We start from the raw sequence: 26476 nt of genomic DNA, 5'->3' as shown, positions 1-26476 counted from the left end.
AGATGTCCTCATTCCTAGATATCAGGCAATGCTCATGACAAACACGTTTATTTTAATAATGTCATCTGCAAGTTAGATAACATTATCATTCACAAGCTTCCATGCTGTACCACATTAGTGGATTCTTTAATTCACTTTAACAGAATAACCTATTCATAATCAAGGTCTTAACAGAGCCCCAGACTTTGCACACTGCTACTGTGTGCAGATTTGCTTTCTATGCCAACCTACTTGTATGTAGGAATGTTCCAAAGTCCTTGCCATTTGTATGTTTTCAAAGAAAGCCAAGAAAGAGTCTTCATCCCACAGTAAATTCCTAATCCATTACATAAGATCACATCCATTATCCACTGAAAGTAGAAAAAAATAAAAAAAGTGATGCAGCATTCCTTCTGCTACAGAACAAACTTCTTCCCACTCACTATCAGTTCATCTCCACATTGTTAAGTAATAACTTTTGAAACACACCATAAAAGCATTTGAAAATGCTTCTAATACATTCCTTAAACTTTAGGCTGCCTCCTGAAGAAGTGACTTGTCTCTAGAATTGGGATGTGAAATAAGTAATTTCTCCTCATGCTATGCCTTTCTGCCAAACATTAATCCTGGAGATGGAGCCCCTGAGCTGAATAAAAAAAAAAAAAAAGAAATCTTTTTATTTGAAGAGGAACACGGTGTTAACCTCCTCAGAAGTTTTTGAAAGGAAACTACCTTCTGCTTGCAGTATTGATACAATACGTATTTACTTTCATAAATACTACAAAGAAGCAAATCATTTCAAGCTTCAGAAAGAACTGTACAAGCTTAAGAATGTAAGAACCAGAGTTGCACGCCCTGAATGCAGGAATTTTGATTGCTTTAGTAACCAATTTACATTTCACATGAGCCTTAATAAGAAAAAAATAATGGAAAAAAAATCTGTGTCATTTAAGCAATAGAGCTTGTTCCTTCCACAGGGAAACAAGATCACAGTAGTCCCTCTAGCTTCAAAAATACTCACAAGCAATGTTTTATGACATGAACCATTCTGGACTCTGAAGTGCAGCGACCATGCAGCTTTTCAGGAAGGTCAAACCTTAGTGTTTCCAAAGCTTTTTTTACACACTATACAAAGACTTCTAAACACTGTAATTTACTGCTTAGAGAACACAGTAAAGACAGGTTTACAGAGAAGGAAGAGCTGGATATAAGCTGAACAGAGCCTGTTTCCTTAACAGACAAGAAAACTGAAACTATACCTGAAACTATAAACACTAAGCTTTATCTTTCCCTTAATCTCCAACTTTATGGTTTATACCATCATCAAATATTTGAAAATGTTTGTCTTAGAGTCTCTAGCTGGTATGGAGTAAAGCAAAACAAATACTAAACCACAAAGAGTAACTTTACCATTCCATGTAGAAGTCTGAAATCTTGCAAAATTACAAGTTCAGCATGGAGAACAGTCAAAGCCCCTGAGCTGCAGTGTTTATACAAATGTTTTTGGTGATGAATATAATATAATTTTCACCACTTCCTGCTCCCTCCCTTTAAAATATATACCTCAGTTTAAAAAAAAATAAATCATGATTTATGCAGTACATACGTGATCCCACCAACATTCACTGAAGTTTGGAAGCTGGTGTTCCAGACTGTACTCCAGAAATTCAAACATTACACTGATGATCATACACATCCACCAGTCTCGAATCATCAGTGTCTATAAAAGGGAGAAAAATCTTTCAAAAGATCCACAATAGTTGCACAACATACTGAAAACAATTACAAAAATGAATGCTTCCACACTGGACAAAGCAGTACCACACACCATTTACCACTAACACCCTTTAGAAATCAAAAACTCCATACAGTATAGAGAAACAGCTTTGCCAAAGGATATGGCCAAATTATTTCAAAACTAGTCATCTAAGGAATACGAGAATTCTGAACTCTGAACACGGAGTGTTCAGTGAGTGAACAGTGGACACATTGCATTTGCTTACCAGTTACTTCTGCAGTTGAATACCTTGTCTCTAGTAAGCAGAAAAGGATCAGGAAGTTCATGAAAATCGTATTTTCATGCTGTGATGATGTAGTAAAGCCTAATTTTTACAGGCCTCTGAACAGAGGGGAAAGATTCTGACAACCATAGATTATATTAAAACCATTGCATGAAAGAATAAAGGCAGGCAGATGGAATTCATTGGGAAGGAAATTACATTAAGTAAATTAAATTAGTAGGTGCTTGACCACCACAGTAGTACCATTCTGCTGATCCAAATAAAAGCTTTTCAAAGCCTGCTTAATGCAAACTATAAAGGAGTCATCTGCACTACACCTCAGCCCTGATTGTGCCAGGACACTTGAGGTTGCTTTGTAGCAACCAGTGCATTAGATTGAGCAAGGAAGAGCAACCTGTCCCACAATCAAACTTAAGATTCAGCAGAGCAGCAGTCCTGAAATGTATGCATCATCTTGGCCTACTGTCAAAACAGGAGAAACACAAAAACACAATCTGAACAATGCAAAAGCAGATGAGGCCCACAGCAATTTCTGATGAACGAGGCATATCCATTTTCACTATTGCTATTCAGGTGCTTGGAGATACAGTGTAAGAGTCCAGTACTGAAAACAGGGTAAAACAAAACCACAGAGAAGGACGATATAAAACCACACATTCATTTCTACAAAGACAACACACCAAGTTTCCAGCTTTTTATAGAAAAAAAAGTTAACCATCAGATAAGACACGTAGCTGCCAGTTTCCCTCTGGTTTAGTAACACAGAAACAAGCACCTGGTGGTACATGCTGAGCAATTGAAATCAGACTGCAGGTTGACAAACAGTTATCAGCTTGAGCATTTCTGCAGAAATGTCCTCCCAAGCCTCCTTAATCAAAGCTAGGATTCTTCCAGACCAAGACAGGTAATGAGCAAACTGGTATCTTGAATTCTCTCCTTGACTAGCTCCTCAGGAGTGTGCTAGTACTCCCTTACAGCTTTTTACCATGCACTGCCTACTTAGACATTAGTTCTCAGTATGACACAACTTTACAAACAAATACAGGCTGAAATGTTATTTTGATATTTATGCTTCTAATGTAATTATCTGAGATGAAGATACTGTACACTACACTAAACCAATACGTTGATCTAAAGCCAAGCTCTCCCCATGTCTAGCACTACACTTTTTGGTTATGGAGGAAAAAAAGCACATACAGAGCAACACATCTGCACTTCTCAAGGGGAGAAACAAAACAGCAGTTGCAGCTTATTTTTAAGCTGGCCTGAGCCTTTTCAGTTTATTATTTCTGTTGATCTTATAAAGTAACAAAACAGAAAACAAACAAGGAAAACAAACAAGCAAATAAACAAAGTCTGCAGAGAGAGTAAGGTTAGCTAGAGTAAGCTTGCTCAGGTTAAAAAAACAAAGCTAATATTTAGACCAAAGCACTTAGTAAAAGATGTAGTGAATATGTTTGCCAACTGGAATTTCTTTGACAGTTGACACAAACAAGTAACAAGAACTAAAAGTACCCATATAATGATTTAAACTCCTGATTTAGACACAACAGGGAAAATCCTACCTTGGAATGGTACTAATGTATTTATCATTATGCTTGCATCAACTATGCTTACATAGCAATCAATTTTCACTCCCTTTTCTGAACAGTCTTCATCCCCATATTCTATATTCAAAGGTCATTCAGGAGTTTATCTTGCTACAGAAGTAAAGGATTTGACTTCTATTGATTTCACCTCAAAATGAGTTATGGTGAAGGAAAGAGCTTGTCAACGTAACATTAGTTTGGAAACAAATAAGATGACCTGAGAGTCTTTCATGTAATATGAACACTTAGTCTAGTTCACAGATGACTGCCTGATAGAATTGATCATGAAGACAGGTATCACTAGAAGAGAAGCAGCCATGCTTTAAAAGGAAGATGAGCACTGTAACAGAAATGTAATAGAAGACTCGTTCTTACCTTCAGGTACCAGCCAAAAAAGTGAGCAGGAACAAATCCATCCAGTTTGTCCTAAAACAAACAAGAGTGAACATCACTTAGCAGTACAATTGTACACTACTGAATCTTACTTTTTTCCAGGAAAAAAAAAAAAAACAAACCTTGGATGTTCCTCACAAATGCATTTTATTATGAGTTTCTTTGTTCTTAAGTACAGTGAGCATATAAGTTATCTTTAAAGCAAAGTCAGGAAGCTTGAAGGGCAGAAACTGGAATTAAGACTATTGATAAGATAGAAACTACCCTCTTATTGCAAAATGTCATGTTCCTTGCTTTCCAAGGGGAAGGAAGAAGAAGGTGTTCAAATTAGATATAATGAAGTGAGAACATACATTTCTTCACCATACTCTCATCTTGTGTGCAGGAGAGCTTCTTAAATCTTACCAAACCTGCCCACAAAAATCCATGGGCAACAAGTGCCTCTCCTCCATCCACAGCTGGTGTAACACTAGAGGAAGACAATTACTATGGCTCTCAGTTATTGCACTTCCTGATGCACTGAAGACTTGTATGGCAGACCCAAAGGATTTAATAATGCTCATTGCTAACAAACACTACAGTTTTCACACAGTCATGGAGTTGAGAGTCATCACAATTTCTTTGCCCTTGAATTTATAGTCTCCTATAGTTGCCTGCAAAAAACATTAACCTCCTGACACTTTGTGGTATTCAGAAAAGTGCACCTCATGGGCTGCTTCGTAACATGCAACTTTTGAATTCTGTGCCTCAAGGAAGCAGGTAGTTCCTCATGCACAAAATTAAGTCCAGACTCACAGTGGCAAGGCATTTCCATCAATAAGCTGAGAAATAAGGATTGTTAAAGTTTACCCCTTCCTCAGGCAACGTAATTAGAATACAAAGAGACATCTCCATTTGCTTGCCAAGAAAGGCCAAGAAGGAAGTTAGTCAGTCGTGACCTGTTTTCTGATTCAGCACTCAAAAAGACTCATAACTTTCAAGTGTTCAGTTAAACAACGTTTTACTCCCAAAATAAAAAAAGCTCAGACTCGCTATCAAATACTTATTTATTTCTTACCCAGATGTTGTGAAATGGATCACTTTCGTTGCCAGGATCATAAATAAGGCAGTTGCCACCATAGTCTCTTTCTGGCAAAGGAACACCTAAGTGTGGATCAATGTACTTCATAAACTGTCTGCCATCTTGTACAGTCTGCAAAAGGAGCACAAAAAGTATGTTTCCCCTTTAGTATGTACTGATGTACGGAAGGATACAATTCATATCAGCCTATTTTCAAATGGGCTTTTTTTTTTTTTTTAGACATGTTGCAAAGCAATTCTTAAAATACATACAGATCTCAAAGCATTATACACATTTAAGTTTCCAATCTTCCAATGCCAAACATTAGAGACAAAATAACAGAATGAACTTCACATTTCTGAAAGATGAAAAATCTGAATTATTTAATTCCGTTTTCCATGCTATTCCTCTATGCCTCCTCTCTCCCAAAAGCTTAGTGCTTGAACTGACCTACAGTTCATCCTTCTCACTGACACTTCTGCACTTCTTCCATTGGTGAAGGTAAACAATAAGCTGCCAATAAGCAAATGAGGAAACATTCACATGTAATGGCTGCTAACTCTTGCATTTGTGACATTCTGGTTTTGTAGAATGAGAAAGATCCAGCAGCATGCAGCTTTAACAAAACACACCACGTGCAAACATCAGCAGATTGAGCACACAGACTACATGCACTGTTAGCAGGATTTGTCTCGCATCTGTGCTCAGCTCACTTCAGCTACAGAAAGCTGAGAATGGCACTGCATTTTGCGGCTGAAAAAAAATAGTTATTACAGCCTGTTGAATAAACACATTTTTAATAACATCTCACTGGCAGCACAGGTGATGAACAGCAAGGAGAAAAAGTACCCAAATATTAGTTACAGAAGGTGACCAAGACTTGAGCTAATTTACTGGTCACTCACACACGCATTTGCTGAAAAAGCATTTCACAATGAAACCAACCTCCACTGTGATCAGTGTTTTATAGCTGAAGCAATGCAACATCAATAACAGACAGAGATTAGTTAGCAGTCATGAAAAAATGAACAATGCCAGAATTACTTATAAGAAATAATAATAAAGTTTCAGAATAAACCTACTTTGGTCAGATTAACTACAAGACAAGTTACAACGAGTGAGTTTATGTTTGCTTTCAGAAACACTTAATCACTTATAGACTCAGCATAATTTCAACCTTATTTAAACCTGCGCAAAGTAACTAACAGTGTATTTTCAGTGAGGAACTATGCAACAGCTAGTGAGTGTCCTTAACAACTCAATGGCTGGCAATACAACATGCCACTGGGGGAAAAGCAAAGCAATTCCAGGCTTTTCTATGAGAATTCAAAATTACAAAGGCACCAGCAGCCAGTCATGAGTACTGTTCACAAGCATGCCTGGAAAAAAAAAAAACAAAAAAACAGAGGGTGACATGAAACAGGAAGAATATAAGAATAAAAATGGAACTGACTGAATATTCCTCAGCAGTGAGGAATAACAACAAAAAAAGGCAAGACAGACCTGTTCATGCCTGTGAACGGGTCAGAACTCCACTCCCTCCAAGCAGGACAGGCAGCCTGAAAGAAACCCTAGTGAGATATTAGGGTCCTGCACAAGGGTTAACACTGAACCCCCAAGTTACATCAACAGGACAGAAAAAACATCTTGTTCTTTACTGAATGACTGCAGACACTTTCCAGCTGACCACTGAAACAATAAGCCAGGCAAAGAAAAAAGTTATCTACTCTTAAGAGAACTTGGCACTGACTACTGGGAACCTCCAAAAAGGTCAAGAAGAACAAGAAACGCTGGAGCCAAAGGAAATCTCTGATTAGCTGGAAAGGGTTTGATCAGCACTAAAAACTTGTTTGCAAAGGAAATGTCCTGCTCCAACAGGAAGAAAGACAACGCAAATCCTGACACTTCTGAATTCTAGTCCTGCTCCTTCAACCTCACTTGGTATCTAGAGATAAAACATTTTTCAATTTTACTTTTAACGGTTCCTCAACTATTCACCTAAAATGATAATTTTAATGCTACCTGATGAGACTGCAATGGTTACTTACGCCACCCTTTTGAAATACAGAGTACCAGATGCAACTAGGATTTCAATTGGAAGGTACAATTTGAAGAAGAACCACAGGGGACTCATCTACCTACCCCTAAAAAGAAGCCCAAGTCTGACAGAACAGAGTATTTAACTCTCACTGTTAAATATCTCCATTTGCTTTTGGTTTCAGGTCATGCTGTTGCCTGAGGAGATGAGTACAATAATTGCATTGCACAGATGAGGAGCCTCCTTCAAAATCCAGAGCTCTTCCCCAGCACTTAAACTTGACATTATCAGTTCATGTAAAATTGCTTCACTATGGTGTCTAACCTGGGCTGAGGTTAACTGGAAGTTAAGACAGACAATAGGGTGAAATATCTTGGTAATACTATAAATTTTTCTCAATCCAGAAGTCTCATTAAGTAAGGCAGTGATTTGATATCACAAAAAATGAAGAGTTCCTGCAGTAGGTAAGAATCCTATAAGAAACAGCACAAAGGATTTCATACCTGTGTTGGTAGTCTAGTTACTCAACATCAGCTTAAGTTACTCACCTGGAAGAGTATGAAGATGAGGAAGAGCTCATATACAACGCTGACACACAGCCAAAACCTCCAGTAAGCTACAGAAACAGACAAAAAGGACGTTAACAGAGGCTTCAAGCAGAACAGCAGTCAATTATGCATCTGCTGTAACTTAACAAAACATTTCAAGATGAGATGCTGTCATCAAGAAACTGTAAAACACAGTATTCAAAGTGAAATAGAATCATAGAATCATAGAATCACCAAGGTTGGAAAAGACCTAAAAGATCACCCAGTCCAACCGTTCACCTATTCCCAATAGCTCCTACTAAACCATGTCCCTCAACGCAACATCCAGTCTTTCCTTGAACACCCCCAGGGTCGGTGACTCCACCACCTCCCTGGGCAGTCCATTCCAGTGCCTGACCACCCTTTCTGAAAAGTAATACTTCCTCATGTCCAGCCTGAATTTCCCCTGGCGTAGCTTGAAACCATTCCCCCTGGTCCTATCACTAATGACACGAGAGAAGAGGCCGACCCCCAGCTCACTACAACCTCCCTTCAGGAAGTTATAGAGAGCAATAAGGTCTCCCCTGAGCCTCCTCTTCTCCAGGCTGAACATTCCCAGCTCCTTCAGCCTCTCCTCATATGGCCTGTGTTCCAGACCCCTCACCAGCTTCGTTGCCCTTCTTTGAACACGTTCCAGGGCCTCAATATCTTTCTTGCAGTGAGGGGCCCAAAACTGGACACAGTACTCGAGGTGCGGCCTGACGAGTGCTGAATACAGGGGAACAATCACCTCTCTGCTCCTGCTTGCAACACTGTTTCTGATGCAAGCCAGGATGCCATTGGCCTTCTTGGCCACCTGGGCACACTGTCGGCTCATGTTCAGCCGAGCATCAATCAATACCCCCATACTTATCTAAATACTTACCACCCTTCCTAAAAAATACAGCCAGAAAGGCTTTTTTAACTACCACACAAGCTGCTATGTAAATCTGCCAGAATTGCTCAAGCAACAATCAGGATCCATGAAAATACTTCAACCCAATGAACTAAATATTTAAGAGTTAGAAGGAATTACATTGGCCACTTACAGTGGAAAAGAATTGTCTATCTAGAGCAAATCTTATTTCTTTCTCCACAATGTCACACAACCTGATCTGCCCAACTTTGGTTTTCCCAGCTCTGTCATGGCTAGACAGCTTTGTAAAGTTTCACCTATGTGTTGCTAAACAGGACAGAACTAACACCAGCAGGAGGATCTCTGCTTTTCCTTTGGTATGCACGTCTACCCTGAAGATAACGTTCCTTTCTTTGAGGGGCAAGAAGCATAAAAATACCAAATATATTTCCACCTATACTATGAATTCTATTCAGAAAATACATAGAAGGTTTCTCAGGTGCTAGATGCAAGACTTATGAGATCATCTGACAGTCCTCGTACGAGAAACATCAGGCAAGACTCAAGTGTTTCAGAACCCACTGTCATTTCTCACCATCTTGCAGTGTGTTATTTCAGACTGAAGCAACGCCTGAATCTAAGCGGTACACAAAGTATTCATGTATCTTCAGCTCTATCCCTATCAGATCAATTCTTTGGTCAGACTCGGTCCCCTGGCAATAGGCCCTCAAACTGTCTAGGACAAGAGTTTTGTAGAGCATGGGCTGCATTCATGCCTATAATTCCTCCTACTCCATCCAGAGACAGGTTTGCCCTCCATTCCATACAGTTATGTTTCTCTGTTCCTCTAAGGAAGGAAGCAGGTTAACACAGACCCAGTGTGTACACACACAGAGCTCTCAGCATTTTCTCCAAACCACATCCAAAAACACAAAGTAATTTATCAAAACCCATGTCATTCCAAGTGGTTATTTAAATCTCACAGTAACAGCATGTACTAATCGCTTTGGAATTATTTTAATAGACATTCCTTCAGGTGTTTCCTGTTTACACTTATAGAACAGAGCTCTCCTTCCATGGCAACACCTAGGCTATGGTTAGATTTGGGCTGGGGCAAAGAAGAGACAAGATATTCGTATGCTTTAGTAGAAGCAGCAAGTTATTCTACATCCATGTTTATGGTTTGCCATGAAATTAAAAAGACGGGAAAAAAAAAATAGCCAAGAACCTTAAGGTTCTGGGTAATTACCTACTAATTTCAAGGGAATTTCAGTATGCCAATGCTCTATAGTCAGAACCATGACACAAAGAATGCAAGAACTTAAAATTAACTCCTGACTTGCAAACATATTATTTATCAGCTGAAAACCCAAAATCATCTAGCCATGGTTTTGCAGAGCTTCTCGTATATGCTTGTTTGCCCCAAAATGAAAATGTGTCATCTTTGCCCCATTCAATCTCAGGCCGCAAAAAATAATAAAAAAAAAATCCATATTTTTTTTTAAAAAGAAATCTCTTATCTGACAGCCTGCCAATGACAGAATCATTAAAACAGATTAAAGTGTAAGAAGTGTGAGAAGGTTGCTTTTCTTCAGTAAGACTGCTGAATTTAATAAAATAGCACACTTCACACCTTCAGAGAAAAAAAATGCAAGTGTGCCCAAATATCAGGAAGTTCTGCACTCCACAACTGATTTAACAGGAATCCCTAAACTTTTAGGAGTTTTACTATAATTAGCAAAGATAACTGTCATTTTAATTACAGAGTAGAATGAAGTGTTTTCTTAGGTGTCAGTAAGCTAAAAGAACCAATAAAGAAATCTCCATTGGTCAAAGATGCATTGGGAAGAGAGAAAGTTCACAGGCACCACTGTACTGCTCAAAAGTACTTAAGGTCTTTGCAAGCAAAGCTGTAGGACTTAAAAAAAAAAAGAAAAAAAAAAGAAAGAAAAAAGAAAGAAAAAAGAAAGAAAAAAGAAAGAAAAAAGAAAGAAAAAAGAAAGAAAAAAGAAAGAAAAAAGAAAGAAAAAAGAAAGAAAAAAGAAAGAAAAAAGAAAGAAAAAAGAGAAGAGAGAGAAGAGAGAGAAGAGAGAGAAGAGAGAGAAGAGAGAGAAGAGAGAGAAGAGAGAGAAGAGAGAGAAGAGAGAGAAGAGAGAGAAGAGAGAGAAGAGAGAGAAGAGAGAGAAGAGAGAGAAGAGAGAGAAGAGAGAGAAGAGAGAGAAGAGAGAGAAGAGAGAGAAGAGAGAGAAGAGAGAGAAGAGAGAAAAAGAGAAAAGAGAGAAAAGAGAGAAAAGAGAGAAAAGAGAAAAAAAAGTCATATTGTGTTTGATAACATTCTCCACCCCCCTCTCATAATGATTTGATTGCGTACCTTGAATGGTTAAAACTGTGTTCAAGTCAGAAGAAATAATCAACCTCTCATTTCCACTTCTCCTACCAGACTCATTTCCTTTATACAACATCTCCAGACGGGCAGCCTTAATGCAGGGTTTTTTCCTAACCAAAGCCTTGTATGACAGATTTTACACTACTTACAGACAGAAAAGTGGCAGACTAGTTCTGAAACATATGTACATGCAGTTCAGATGGATTAAAAACTGAAGTCTGAAACAACTGCTCCTATATACCTAAAGTTATGGAAACAAATGACCTGCAGCTGCTGAATACACTCAGCAACATTTACTAAAGCAAAATGCTTAATAAAAAATTAAGATCCAGTTGCAATTTAGTGTGCTTTCTCCCCAGCAGATCTAAGTACCCAAGTGGTTTTGAAGACTACTTTATATCTGCACAACAGAAACAAGATGTTTTCAAAGCAGTACAAACACTGTGTTCTCTCTCTTCCTGGATGAGTATAGCTCTAGCTGTAAGGTTATTTTTGGCATACCCTTATTACTTGTTCTCCTTAAGTCCATACTCGTCACTATGAACCTCCCTCAAATTAGGGCTATCTGCCTGATTTAATAGGCCTCAACTAATCATGTACATGCCTGAGAGCTCAGTGATTACTATGCTCAAACAGTTCTTGTCCTGGGGAGGACTTGGCAACAGAAGATGAACATCAGGCTGCCTGGCTGAGTGCAAAACCAGCCATTTACTCCTATAATATAGGTTTACATTTGACCTATGCAACCTGAAAGGCTAAGGATTAAAAAAAAAACATAAATTCTAAAGTATTTTGCTTAAGCAAGGCATTTACAGCCATCTAGTGGGTAGAAACACTTTGTAAGTGCTAATCCGAAGTTGCATGGAACATGAGCAGGGAGAATTGTCTGTTCTGAGAAGCCACATGAGCCTGGTCCAGCCACATGCTTGCTCAAGTTACTTCATACCAGGTTTTCCATAGCAAGCTCAAGTTCAGAAGCACGACCCATAAACCTGAGAGCAGCACTGTGATGAGGAGGAGGTAGGAGAACTGGGGGTGCAGCAGGGGGAAGGCGAGCCTTCAGAGCAGGCTCAGCTCAGCCTATGCAGTATTTCATTTCTAAATGCAATACCTCAAAACAATAACTGGTTATGTTAAGATAGAAAAATGAGTCAGGTCCAGCTTCCAATACACACAGTAATTTATTTCATCTAGTCAGTGAAAAAGCAGTAAGTATCAATAGCCCAAGAGTCTAATAAATTTATGTACAAACAAGAGCAATCACACAGATTCTTGAACTGTTAAAGGAGATGACAGAAAGGAGCAGATCATGTACTATTTCCTAGTGGAAGGACTTCTTCACAGAATTACAAAGCAACCAGCTGCTCTGCTGGTTTCACAAGCAGCCTGTGCTTAGCCCATGCTTTCTGCCCTGGGACAGGTACAGGAGAGATCCAATTTTTGACTGCTCATCTTTGGCTGCTTCAGCCCAATAGGCTATGGCCCAGTGAAGAATATCACAATTTATTACACCAAACTGCTTATGTTGTCAATAACAGCATATTGCATCAAAATAAATGCGAGCAAAGGTTGGGAATATTAAAATGTATTTGGTTTTTTTGTTTGTTTGTGTGTTTTTTAGCAGGGGCATCAATAACTGTCAAGGAAAATTTTATTAAAATACGTGGGCATGTTATCTTGACAAAGACAATAAAGCACTGCTGGCCTTTTGCAACAGTACATTGTTTGCACGCTCAAGACTCTGGAAGCAGAGCTGACAAAAAGAATCAAGAAAATCTTCTATTTGCATACCAATGACCTATATCCATGATTAATTTTAGCATGAAGCACATGACACTCTCCAAGCTTAGGTGTTCACCCACCAACAAATGGATCCGCAGGCAGAATCTAAGATCTGTCCCCTGTGACATATTTTTCCTTAGGGAAAAGAGCATATTCATCTTTTGCTAGATGGCTTCGATGCTGTTTGCCTCCTGCTGAGCGTACAAGAGGCTGCGCTCTGTGAAACAAATGAAGCTAATAATTTACACAAAGAAAATGGAATAAAAAGCAGAAAAGCCACATTAGAAAAAGAAATCAGTCTTCTCTAAGTAACCACATCCATTTCTTTGCATGATGGCCCTACATTTCTGAATTACATTAAGACAACCGGTATGGGTCCATATGGCAGATTATTAGCTAGAGAAAATGGGGATTTAGTAGAAAAAAGGCAAAGCAGAATGAGCGAATGGCTGAAACTGAAATAGCCAATAATACTGAAAAGAAGGGGAAAAAAAAGCCAGTCTACAAGGATAACACACAGTGGCTAAGATCAGTTTCCTTAATGACTTGAGTAGAAAGAAGATTAACAACACTGAGCACATAAATGGCAGCAGCAGGGAAGGCAGGGACAGCAAGGAGAAAATCAGATGACCTCGAAGTAGATGACCTCAAAGGACTGGAGTATAAGAAGAGCTCAGAATACAGTTTCACATTTAGGAACCAGCAAGTTTTCATGTATGTCAGCTTATCAGTCAGAGAAATTGAAGGATTTGATATTATGTCAGACACTGAGCTGCTGCTGTAATACAACCACAAAGAAAGCACAAATAATATGAAGACTGCCATCAATGTACTACCAGATAGATACTGGGAAACATTAAAACTGTCACAAAAAACTCAAGTTCTGTCATACTTGCGGTATCATACACAGGTCTGGATAGCTGCTTTCAAAAAAGAAAACTCAAAACGCACACACAGAGGATTACTAAATGTTATGGGGTAAACCAGCTTATGCTGAGGGGAAGAGTGAAGGCAAAACCTGTTTGCTTTAGCAACATCAGTGGTAAGATGGGATGAACTAGGTACATATAAATCAAGTGGATAAACACCATGAAAAGCTATTTAAATCAGAAAGCAATACAGACACAAAATCCAAAGTATAAAACACTTCTGAGCTAATCATAAACAGGTACAGACATACCAAATAACAGGCCTCCAAAATCACCTGAAATAACCTAGCTACTATGAAACCCAGCTACTATGAAACCCAGCTAATACCCAGCTCCAAGAGTTCATGTAATAGATCCAGTGTTGCTGTATGTGATTGTAGTGACCTGACTGTGACTCAAATGCTTCCTTCTGTCCTATAAATGGAAGCTGCGCACACCAGCAGCCAGAGCTGCCAGTTCCTTTGAACTGAGATCTTTCTTTAGGGACAGCATACAAAGCTAAGGTCAGAGACTTGACTGCCCCATGGGTACTTCCCAAGACATCCTCCACAGCTCTAGACAACCTGAGAGCTGACACCACGTCCCAGGGGGCTGCAACAAACTTCATGCCCTCTACTGCATCAATAAACTTGGAACATAAAGCGATGAAATACATGAACAATTTGATTTTGCTGAAAGATAAAGAGAATAACTGCTGTCTATCACCTTTGTATACCACCATCATGCATCAGAGCAATCTGCCATATACATCTCCAGCCTCTGGACTTCCAGTAACTCACTTGTTCAATTCTAGGGAATAAAAAGTGCCTTTTGTTCCAGAGAAAACCACTCAGATGTTCTCAAACTGAAAGCTATGACAGGAAAGCAGAGAGAGGTGTCCTGTTAAGGTTTCAAACATTTCAGGACTTACAGTCTTACTGGAAAACTTCAGAAGTATAGTTACTGTGGATAGTGAACCAAAGAATCATCATGCTGCTTGGAATAACACCTCAGCACTGTAAGAGGCTGGGTGGAAGCTGGGAAGCTACATGGTAACTGTGGAGTGTTACTGAACCTATATGATTTAAATTATGACTTCTCTACACGTAACACAAATATTTACATTAAGCAGAACATAACAGAAATATCTGAGTAATTTAAGTGGCTTAAATTACCTGGATGAGGTCTTGAAAATGGTCCATCTTTAGCCTGTGTAACTCCAAAACACAGGAAAACCAAAATACTGGCAACAATACCTCTGCAAGTAAAAAAAACAAACAGTTTATATTGCAGCATCTTACTAACAGATGTAAATAATGTTCTTTGATGTCAAACCATCTTGTCTTTGTTTCCTAAGTAATACACTTGTCAGTTATAAATCAATCCTTCTTGGGGATTATGTTTCAGGAAAATAATATAGTTCAGTTGGAAAGGACACATGAAGATCATCAAGACCAAATGCCTACAAGCAACAGGTATAAATAAAGAAATAGGAACAAGTCCCTACATTTCAACTGTGGTTTCACAACTGACAGCCTCAAATCTGAAAGCCCACTCATCCTCCCTTCTCCCTTTCTCTCTGCTGATTGCATGCTTCCATCTGCATACTACCATCCTGCCAGCCAATCCAGGAGCCCTATCTCACTGAAAACTCACCCAGCATTAAAATGTCACCAGGCCATTTACCATGTGTACCCAAGATCCATGAATTTATCCCTAAACCCTAAAGCCCAGTACACACTGTTTTCTGCCACCATCAGCAACATAAGATCTAGGGAGGATTGCCACAGCATTTGAGGCTAAACTGTCAGTTTAAGCTGTGGTGGAACTGGAACCTTAAAGTAGCCCCATGGCGCCAAGAAGAGATCCCTACTGATTAAAAAATAAATAAATAGACCACTTAAGCAACATCTAAGGATTTAAATTCTGCTAACTGTATGCAGTACATTTTTAAATAACGTATTGCTTTGCATGTAAAAGGAAGATAAACAAATGCAAGTACTGATGTCTGAATACACAGAATCACATATATAAAGCTGGAATGGACCCCGAGGTATCAAGTACAAACTCTGGCTCCACACTGGAGTACCCCAAATGCCAGCCCCATGTCTGAGAACTCCCTGAGCTCCAACACTTGGGACCCTGACCACCGCCCTTGGGGAGCCTGTTCCAGACCTGACCACTCCCTGGTGAAGAACCTTTTCCTTTTACCACTCTTAATGGATTAAATGGTAATAACACAATTCCAAAATACCTTTTTTTTTTCCCCAAAAAACTTCAACTAATAGAGTTATCATGTTTTCCACATTACCTGATTAAGTGTGGTCAGAAAAAAATATGTAATTGAGAAATATCTCAATATACTGCAGGATAAGTGAAGGCCATGTTTGCAATTAATGCTGCGACTCTACGCATGCACAAGAGAAAATACCTATTTTTATTTATTGGCAAAATTTGTTATATAGCCTATTCATGCTTTAAACATTTCAAGAACTCCTTTCAAAATAGAAGACACAATCATTTGCAAAAACTGCTTTGTGACACCTGCCTCTGAGTATAAAAAGGCTGTGCTTCCTGAAAATAAAAATGGCTTGTACTTAACAGACGTAACTGCTGCTCTGCTTGCCTTATGAGACTGGGAAATGCAACAGAATTAGTGACTGAATTAAACAGCAAAGAGAGAGTTTCATCATGCTCTTCCAAGATGAATCAGACAAAGAAATCTTTTCAGCTATTTTTATATAATCTTATATAAATATAAATACTTTTATATAAATCTTTTAATATAATACTTTTATATAAATCTTTTCAGATAACAAGGATAGCCTGCATTTTGATTCACTCCTGTGTATTTGGAAGTCATAGGACTACAAATCTACATGTACACTTAAAGAGATTGCATTCTGCATCACAAAACAATACATGCCGCTTTGCTCACTACAAAGCTCAGTCACGAACCAAAGTGTCCAAGATCAGCATTTTAAGTTCTTGTGAGACAGTTTTTCCCAAAGCTAGATCTGACCTGGATGCAAATCACCACAAGAACTCACAGCTCTGCTCATTTCTCTAAAATCCACCTCCAGTCAAACAGCAGACACAGCAGCAGTGCTGAAATCAACCGTCATTTCAGAAATATATTTTCTAACTTCAAGTTCACCTTTGGAAATCTGGAAGAAAATGTCAGATCTGTGTAATAACCATGCCAGCTCTATTATCCTTCCTCCTCCAGTGACTAAATTTCCTCTCCTCATATCAACATACTGCCTCTCCAAGAAACTTCAAAACGTAAGCAGCAGTTTGGCCAGCTGGTTCAGCATGGTTTGATGTAAGAACTTCTCTAGGATTTGAGATGGGTACAGGGTTTGCCTCAGACTACCTGTATAGGTAGCCTGGAGGGACACAGCTTATATATTTCTTTGAGCAGCAGATCAGGAAGACACTAAGTAGTAGCGCTGACAAAAATAATTTTAGCACTTAACCAAGAAAAAGAGAGAATATGGCAACAGTTTCGTTAGTACAAACAGTATTGTTTCTGTTATTTTAAAAGAGTTGATTCAGAGACACAAGACAATCAAGCCTTTCTACAAGGATTTGTGCATCATCCCTTGTTCTAGGCTTTCAACCAGACAGCTCCCACTCCCTGCACTCTCCCTGGCTGTATTTACACGAGCAGAACTGGTACAAGGCCTACACTGCTATCAAGAGCTGAAGAACTGGCAGCACAGCAGATAGATGCCTAGCCTCTTTGTTACCTTGTTTTCTTTGTAGGTGTTCAGCAACAGGAATTGAATATCATCAACTTACAAACACACGTGCACCTAGAGTTATTCATGTGGCTGAACAGAGATCAGCTATTGCCAAAAACTACTACAGAGAGGCATCCTGGAAGAGACTGAACATCCAGCATGAAATTCAATATGAAGTCTCAGTGCACAAAGGATTTATTAAACCTGAATATACTTACTTCCTCCTCTCCCCCCCCAAAAAAGGATCTCTTGCTCAGCATTTAATGCACCCAAGAGACGTGGGTTTCTTCCACAGCCATGATACACCATGCCGAGTATTGATTTAGCTATCCTCAGAGCTGGAGAACAGTCCTGTTAACTCTTCTGGGAAGCTGACATTTGCCAGATGGCATGGACTACTTCAAGGCCACTCTCAGTGCTGCAGGAAGGGTTAATAAAATCTCATCTATCAAACAGGTTATCCGATGCAACTTCTTTTTGGCTGATGAAGTAAATGTTCAACTCTATAAGAGTCTGATCACGCATATCACATGATCATATAGATATCTTTATATGTGAACTTTGATTAGGTTTATATGTAAACACTTCTATATGCCCTATCATACAAAATATAAAAAATTCTTCCTTTAATTGCCCTACCACATTGCAGGAAGGAACATGGAACTCAAATGTCCACATATAAACAGACACAAGTATGAATCTCAGCTATAGATACCACACCCTGTTATTTCATAGGCTCACATTGTACAGTGTATTTTGTGCATCATTTCTCTGGTGACTCACTGCAAGAATCCAGCCACTCACCCTGCCCTCAACTGCTTCTCTAAGAGACTAGATGAAGCACTTTTGTAAGAGAGAAGATGGGAGCCTTGCTTGATTTTGCTTTACTCAGTAAATACTGAGACAGGAAATAGTACTGCAATTTGTTTATTTTGCTTCAATTTCATGTTTTGCCCTAAGTCTCTAACGCAGATCACCAGCAGCCTGGCATCTCTCAGCAAGGGCTTGAAAACAAAGGAGATTTAAGTGTCTGCAAGCACGTACTTAGACTTTGCACCTAAGGATCAAAACACTGCTCCACTGTCATTGTGCAGTAGTTGGAAATAAAAAAGCATGACAGCTACAGACACTGCTCACTGGCAGTAAGACTACTGCTGTTCATTAGGTAAGCAAGAGTTGCCATGGGATATTTGCAAAGTGACAGCTTCACACAGGCCAACAATTTAGATCAAAAACACGTAGCAGCTCAATACAAAGACCAAAAAAGTTCTCATGATTAGACAAAGTATTTTAAGGTATGAAGGCAAAAAAAATATCTGTGAGAATGGAGAATACAGCTACACTTATGCATATCATGACCATCTTGCTCCTGCTCAGAAATGCCTCTCTTTGTTCAAGTATGCCACATAAAAGTGCTCAGCAAAGACGAAATACAAGAGAGCAGCAAGCACAGCTGCTAAAGAATTCACACAGCTTGTTCCCCTAGCTGGAACATGCGTTGAGCTGCAATCTTTCATGTTTAGTTGTGCTTAACTTGGCAAAGCACTCATCTCAAAGGCCTTAGAAAAGAGATCATTGAGACCAGAAAGGAGTTCATGGAAAATTAACACAACACTTTTTTCCTTCTTGTAAATCAGGTCCAAGGCAACACACGTAAAGCTTTGGAAAGGCTACTGGCCTCATGCTAATTCTGTACTGAATTTTAACTTTGGATAAAGCAATACTTTGGCCAAGTTAATCGCCATCTCAGAATTCAACATGTAGCTAGAATGACTACAACTGCATAAGGATGAAGCCTGAACGGAAGCTGAAGTATCCTTCAAAAATAATAAAACAATATTCTCAAGATCTAAAATAATTTCCAGATGCTGATTTTCAAGTATTTTTACAGCTAGGTATAGCAAGCAGTACAGGTAGGTATAACAAGCAGAGATGTAGAAGTGATCAAAGAACATTCACTACTTGTTACTTCATATGATACTGTTAAATTGAATTGAACAACTGCAAATATTATTCCCTGCAATGAACTTGGAGAAAGCAACTTCCATTTCATGAAAGAAAGGTTATCCAGTGATTAATCTTCTTTGGTCTTGTTTTTATTAAAGCAGCTCTAATCTCAGTAATAAGATATTCCACTGAGTCACCTTCTATCCGTTTTATCCCATAACAACACGTCATCACTTCTCTTTCAGCTTTTCCACTTCTTTATGTTGAACTGCCATTCCAGAGAATGTCCCACCTCTACTCATTCCCTAAATTCAGGCACTGTTGTAACTGGAAGTACAGTGGCATTTGCTCACACGAAAGCCTTGCAGAAACGTTCCCAGATCCAGCCAGGCCACTGTGTTCCAACTTGTTCCATCTCACCCCCACACATAAAAATACCAACACTCAGTTCAGCATATCAGTGAGTGTGAATAGCATTGACTACATCCATTGTGTAACCAACAGAATAACAACCACAGCTATCTCAGGAAATACCCTAATTTCTACATCTCTGTGATAGAATACTATATCCTGAGTCACTATAGAGAATGAAAAAAAAGCAGGATTTGGGATTTGAGGCATACAAACATACTAATAAAGATCATTTTTCAAGTAGCTTATCCAGGAGATGCAAGTATGTAAGGCAACTTGCTCACAGAGACCCTCTGCTAACAGACACCATACAGAAATACTTGCTCCAATATTTACCTCTTTGTATTGTAGGCTGTATCTTGAGGTGTTTCTTCAAGTAAGGTTACGTATCCCAGCGCACAGGTGAGGATGAACAGAACAGTCAGAGTATGAGCTCTCCTAAAATTTAGGAAGAGAGAAAACAGATACAGTATTCTACCAACAAAGTAGAAAAGGTCAAGCTGCCACCTTTGAGTGAACCTCCAGCAAGGCTCACATATCAACAGCATTCAATACTGCTGAAGGAGTTACAATGCATTGTGCAGCACAACCCCACCAGTTTAGAATTGAGTGCAGCCAGCTGACAGGCACAATTACAGCATAAATAATGTTCCTGTGCATGAAAGCATGCTGCTTTCTTTTTTCTTAAGTAAAAAATTCCTTTCCTAATGAGAAGACATTTGTTTATTTCAGTGGAACACTTAAGGAACTCGGACTGGAAGGAGAAGCATGGGAAGTCAAGCCATTTAACATCAGAACAGAAAGACAAGAGTTGCTTTAGAGGACTACACAACATCTCGCAGAACAAACCACAGAAATAACACAGGTACAAAGCATCAAGCTTAGAGAACAAAAAAAAACAACAGTGAATGAGCAGTACAGTATCCTACAAGCACGTGTCTGGTGCTAAGTTTTCTTTCAACATTATAATGAGTTAGCATTACATTTCCATTTTATATCAAAAAACACAAAGTTAAACATGTATTTAAGTTGTGCAGTACAAGATAAACTTGAGATCACCATGGATTTCTAAGAATTCTGCCGGCTTACCTTTAAACGTCCATCACAGTGACCTACATAAAATTGCTATGAAAGTTAAAATAATGCTTATTTTGAACTGCATTTTGAAGTTCATTCTAATCCAGAACACAGCCACTTCTCACAGCATCCTTTTAATCCTGCTGGAAAACACATGCAATACCTCATAAGCAGATGAAATCCTCTTCTGCCAATGCTAAAAAGGTGTTCAGTATTTAGCACTATCCTTTCTTGCCAACAAAAGGACACAAACTAGCTCCAAAAAGGAATGAGAAGGATGGAGGAGTATTTTCAGAGGTCACAAGGACACGATGCATCAAAATAAATCCACAAAGGTGTCACAGCAGCAGGCTTCCTGCACAACAGACGCATTTTCCTCTTGAGCTGCCTTGCAGGATGCCAAATAACAGGTGATTCAGACATCACATACTTAATATCCATTTACCAGTCATGTGACTCTGCTCCTATTTTGTAACCTCCCCAAGATTAAAAACCAGGTGCAGTCTTCTCAAAGGCTTCAGCGCAGAACGGGTTGGGGAAGAGGGGAAGTTGTAAAAATCCATTTGCACATCCCAAGTTAGATAAATGCACCTAGAGACTTGTCTAGCAAGAGGCAATGAAGATACACTCAAGAATACAGCACTCATTCCCAGCAAAGCATCAGCATTTGAGAGCCTCAAGCCTCCTTTCACCTGTGATTCGTTCTGGTGCCACAACCACCAACTTGAAATTCAGCAAGCCCCTCTCCTTAATATGAGATGCTACGTATCCACTCATTTCCATTTTAGCTGTCTTCGTCTCCAGCTGTAGCGAGATCTTCATGCAGCAAGCTTTCGAGATGGTTAAGCACGTGAACTTATTTTCAGCGTAGCATGAAATCTAGAGACCAGAGCGAAGAGCAAGTTGGGAGCTCTAACAGAACAGCACCCACAGTGAGAAAGCAATGGCAGCTGCTTGAGGTGGCCAAACATCTTGCAGACCCACCTGTCATAGCAAACACCAATACACACCCTATATTTCCACGGTTTGGAAGCTCAAAAAAAAAAAAAAAAAAAAAAAAAAAAAAAGAAAGAAAAAGAAAGAAATCCAAAGCCACAGAACGGGATAAAATGTGAAGCATCTATAGCAGCCAGAAAAACAAAGAGCATAAGAAGTACTTGTAAAGAAATTGCATAAAGGAATTAAATCTCCACATACACTCTGAAATAGTACTTCAAGAAGAAGAGAAGACAGCTGAGGACATCCAGAGCAAGTAAGTATTATACAGGAATTATGCAGAAAGGCTTATGTTCTCCTAGCCTGGAGCCTATGCACAAGGAAAGAGCTGAGCTAAGCAGGCTGCATCTCCTCTTTGCGTTATACAAGAGTTTGGACTATACGTAAGCAGCAAGCAGGCCAGACAGCATCCAGTTGTGGGAGGCTTTATGTCATAAATACCAGAAGACAGCGCCTAAAAAGATGCATATAAAATAAATGTAAGGCCATGGACAGTCAAGGACAATTCACAATGAATCCCAAATTGCTAAAAAAACGGAATATAAAGTATCTTATTTTTCTCTGCTAGCATTTTTCTGCCTTTCAATAACTTACTCCTTACTCTCTCCATTTAAACACTGGGAGCATTTAAATAATTCCAGTTTTATTTTTATTAAACTATTTGTCATTGTAACTTAAATGCCAACTGGGAGCAACTGTATCAGTCCAACAGGCAGCATCAGTCACTGTACTTCTCCCTTAGTGCAGCTTAAAAAGAAGAAAGATTGAGTTTATTCACTGGGAAAGCCCCCAATTTCTCTTTTCTCAGTAACTGATTTTTTGTCACAGTTTTGAAACAGTAAGTTTTTCAATAAAATAATTACCAGAGCTTTCATTCTCCCAATTCTTTTTGTAGATTCAGATGGATCAGATCCCCAGACCAAAAGGATCATGACAACATCTTGACCTCAAACTCCAACACAAACCAAAATTGGCTTAAGCCAATTGGACCGCACCCTGATTATCCATTTCTTTGCATTAAAGCTCATTAGTCATAACTGATGCAATAATTACTTTAAAAACAATAACAATCATTGAGAACAACATGCCAAGGATCGATGTCCTAATCCTTTTGTCATTTCTGCATTGAAACAAAGTTCCAAAGAGCCTGTATGGTCGGCCTCTTGGGTGTAAGGGATGACATTAAGAGCTACCGCTAGGAATGAATGGCAGTGAAAACAATTCCCATCTCAAAAATACAAGAAAAAATAATAATGTAAAGCTGACCAACATTTTGACTTCTTTAAGAATAACAGAATCCTGCTTGGATACAAAGAGACAGGTTTTGAAATCAACAAAAATTCAACCCTTGGTCATAATCTTGATAACAATCAAATCAGAGACACAAAACTCAAACGCTCATGTTGCATAAGGCCGCATGAAAAGGTCAGCAGCAACCGAAAGATGTCTTTAGCCCGGTGACACTGCCCACGACCTCTGAGCATCTCCATGTGTAATGCAATGGAAATGTAGCTGTTGGTTTTTAAGCTGTAGCCCGTGCTTTAAAAACTGCTTAAATTCACAGAAGTAATTGAAAAGTTCCTGTTCTTAGACCATAAGCAAACCTTCATTGTACCTATAAAGGCGCACAATGCTGATTAAATTTCTGTTCATATTTGTCATGCTCCAAAACAGTAAGGGGAATTTGCTTGCCGTAAGTGTTTTCCACTTCCACAAATCAGTGCCTCTCCTAAAACAATCACCCGATAAGAGAAGCGTAACAGCACATGTTTCCATAGAGAAACCAGAACAATAGATTTAAAAGCAAACCGTGCTTCAGCAAATGAGTCACTTTCCTTCCAATAAGAGAAAAAAAAAAAATATCTCCATTCATCAGTCCTACAGAGTTAGTATGTTAATCAAAGTTCCCCAAATGACCTATTTAAAATGCTAAATATTTTTTACATTTAAATCTACTGAAATCTGCTTTATGTTTTAGGTTAAAACTGCCACTGAGACAGTGCGATTTTGCATTACAGGTAAGGTACAATAAACTCAACACACACTTTAAGAAGAATGTTTATAAGAGGGAATGGGAGAAAGGTGCCCTTGTGCCAGATGAAACTGCACAAAAGCAGTTTGTGGGGCTGATGACCTGTTCTGTAAACTGCTGTAGGATTCAGGTCATATGACAACTTTGATGAGGCAGAGTTCAAACCACAGCACTGAAGCAGCTCACTGGAGCCAGCCTCTACCACCCCAATGCACACTCACAATATCTCTGCAGGAAGGTTCTCCTTCTGCTTATTGCAAAACTACGCAATGCTTTCCTTTCAAAAGGGTAATGCCATTCAAGCAACACCTGCCCTCCACTGAGAGACTATTTAATGCAGCCAACAGACTGACACGACCTGGTCAGATTGCACAACAACCTCCTGGATGTTCTAGCAACTGGGTACTGCCAGGGCATTCCTAAATATTGAGAAAGAGAGAGAAAAAGGCTGAGCTGCACACCAGTAGCCTCATGCAGAACTCCTCTGTTTAAACAGTATGATCGAACTTGGTAAATTCTGAGCAAGCAGAAAATCAGGAAAGCAGCTCAGCAAATACAGAAGTCCACTTTTTTAGAGACAAGAACTACGCCTGAGTAATAGTTTGTTTTGAATACCAATGCTGTATTTCCAGAAGCGGTGGTATGTACACAAATCCTCCTTTGCAGCCATCAAGAAAGATTTCTCTTCATATTTTCTGCAGAATAAAATGAGAAACACCCAGGCAGAGGAATCTACAGGCTTCCTTTTCCTTAGCTACAATTTCTGCGCTTTTTGCATCAAGAAGAAATTTTAGGAGAACCCAAGATCTAACCAGATAATCCCAAATGGGTAAACAAGGAGCATCCAAGGCCTACCCAAGATCCATAAGACAACTGAACTCCACACTTCGACCTCCTTTCACTGGCTACTGGAAGTGGGAAAGGAAGTTTTCTTCAAGAAAAGTTGCTGCAGCCAACACTTAATACGTAGAGCAGACAAATCAATAATTTCATTGAAATTTCCTATTCTCCAACAAAAAGATCCTCAGCTCCACTTTTCCAGTAACCTCACCTTTAACTTCAAAAAGAAAAGGTACTTGTGGGCAAACTTATATGGGCAAAGACAGAGGGCCCCTGCCCCACCTGCCCACCTCTAATAGCCCAAGAGCAGTGAAAGGGCCATGGGAAGCAAGCAGGTCCTCCTCCTCTAATCTATGTTGCACACAATAAAAAATTGAGCCTATCCTCTGGTAAATGACCTGCAAACACGCAACACCATCATGTGCAGGTCAAAAGAAACAGAAGGAAGAAGCTTCAAACTTTTACAAGCAATTACAATCCTTGATGTCAGCACAAGCAACAAACACTACTGGGCAATAAAGCACCTGAAAGTACAGAAACTAAGGAACTATTCTATAACATGCTCACATGCTTGCCTGTACTGTCCTCCTGGAAGGAAGCAGCAAAGGAGAAGCCTTAAAGAAGGATGGCACATTTGTGCTTTTTCAGTTTGCCCTCACAAACAAGCTGCGGAGACAGCATTTCAGGTCGCCAGCCCTACAAGAGTGGCAAACTATGTGCTACCCACACGGAAAGGTGCAAGAAGGGGAGGTTATACAACCCAAAACAGTTTGGATTCAAACAGATGCTGCTTGTAAGGCATCACAAGAAACCTGGCAAGAACCACATGAAAAAGAGTAAGAAAGCATTGGTTTTACCCATTTTCCATTTATAAGAAGGCACCACTTGGTCATTCGCTCAGCCTACACGAGGCCCAGGGAAACCGTGCCCTTGAGAGTACGACAGTCGCTCCAAATGCTTCCTAGGAGATCTCCCGGCGACCCAGCGGGATCTCAGTGCCTCCTCGCAGCTCGTGCTGGCAGCAATACCTCGCTCAGCACCCGCACTCAGCCCCACCGTCGCTAAGATTGGCAGGGCCGGAGCCAAACGTCCTCCTCCCGCCGCGCATCAGCGTCCAGCCGCAGACAGAGCGCACGGCCCCGGCTCGTGTTGCAGGCAAGGGGCTTCGCTGCCAGCTGGGGACAGAGCGAGCCACGCTCTTGAGTGAAGCTCACCTTACAGACTACAGGAAGACAACGGGAATGGAAAGGACCGAGGCAGGCAGCCGAGCGCCGGCAGCACGCTGCAGGCAGGCGGGGTGTGCCACAGCTCCTCAGCGCTCACCCCGCGGCGGAGAAAGGCGGTTCCGCTGCCCCTCGGGGCGCGCCGGTCCCGGGGCTGGCGGCACTCACCAGAAGAACGTGTTGGTGCCGTCGTCGTAGACCTCAGACTCGGTGCTGCGGCGGAGGCCGAGCGCGGGGCCGTCTCTCTCGGAGCCGGGCGACGGGGAACCGCCGTTGGGCTGCTGGTGCTGCTCCTCCAGGGCGGCCTTACCCAGCGGCCCGAGTGGGCCGCGGCGCTCGCCGCGCCTCATGGTGGCAGCGGCCGCGGAACGACCCCGCGCTAGCGGAGCGGAGGGGCGGGCGGGGCGCCGCGGCGCGCGGCCCAACGCAGGGAGGGGAGTGCGCAGGCGCGGAGGGAGTCCCGGGGAAGGCGGGAAGGGAGGGCGGGCGTCTGCCGTTGCCGGGGTAACCGCGCCGCCTGAGGAGGCGGGGCGGGCGCTAAGGAGAGGAAATGGTTGAAGTTTATGCGCTCTCACGTGGATCTCACTCAGAGACAAGCGATCCCCGCCAGGCTGCGCTGCAGCCTC

At 40.4% G+C, this 26476-nt stretch overlaps 1 protein-coding gene across 1 annotated transcript in view; it reads right to left on the bottom strand.

Annotated features, from left to right (window-relative positions):
* PTDSS2 (phosphatidylserine synthase 2) overlaps positions 1-26200 on the bottom strand; it is a gene marked incomplete at both ends in the record, with an annotated part of 34676 nt that extends 8476 nt beyond the window's left edge. The window contains 8 exons of the mRNA XM_079537622.1: positions 232-350; positions 1586-1699; positions 3965-4015; positions 5040-5174; positions 7629-7696; positions 14754-14836; positions 20019-20120; positions 26019-26200. Of these exons, the coding sequence (XP_079393748.1) occupies positions 232-350; positions 1586-1699; positions 3965-4015; positions 5040-5174; positions 7629-7696; positions 14754-14836; positions 20019-20120; positions 26019-26200 (854 nt within the window). The remainder of the gene's footprint in view (positions 1-231; positions 351-1585; positions 1700-3964; positions 4016-5039; positions 5175-7628; positions 7697-14753; positions 14837-20018; positions 20121-26018) is intronic.
* Between the last annotated feature and the right edge of the window lie 276 nt (positions 26201-26476).

This window comes from Tetrao urogallus (genome assembly GCF_951394365.1).
Source record: "Tetrao urogallus genome assembly, chromosome: 6".
Lineage (NCBI taxonomy): Eukaryota > Metazoa > Chordata > Aves > Galliformes > Phasianidae > Tetrao > Tetrao urogallus.
This window is presented reverse-complemented; position numbering and strand designations above follow the sequence as displayed.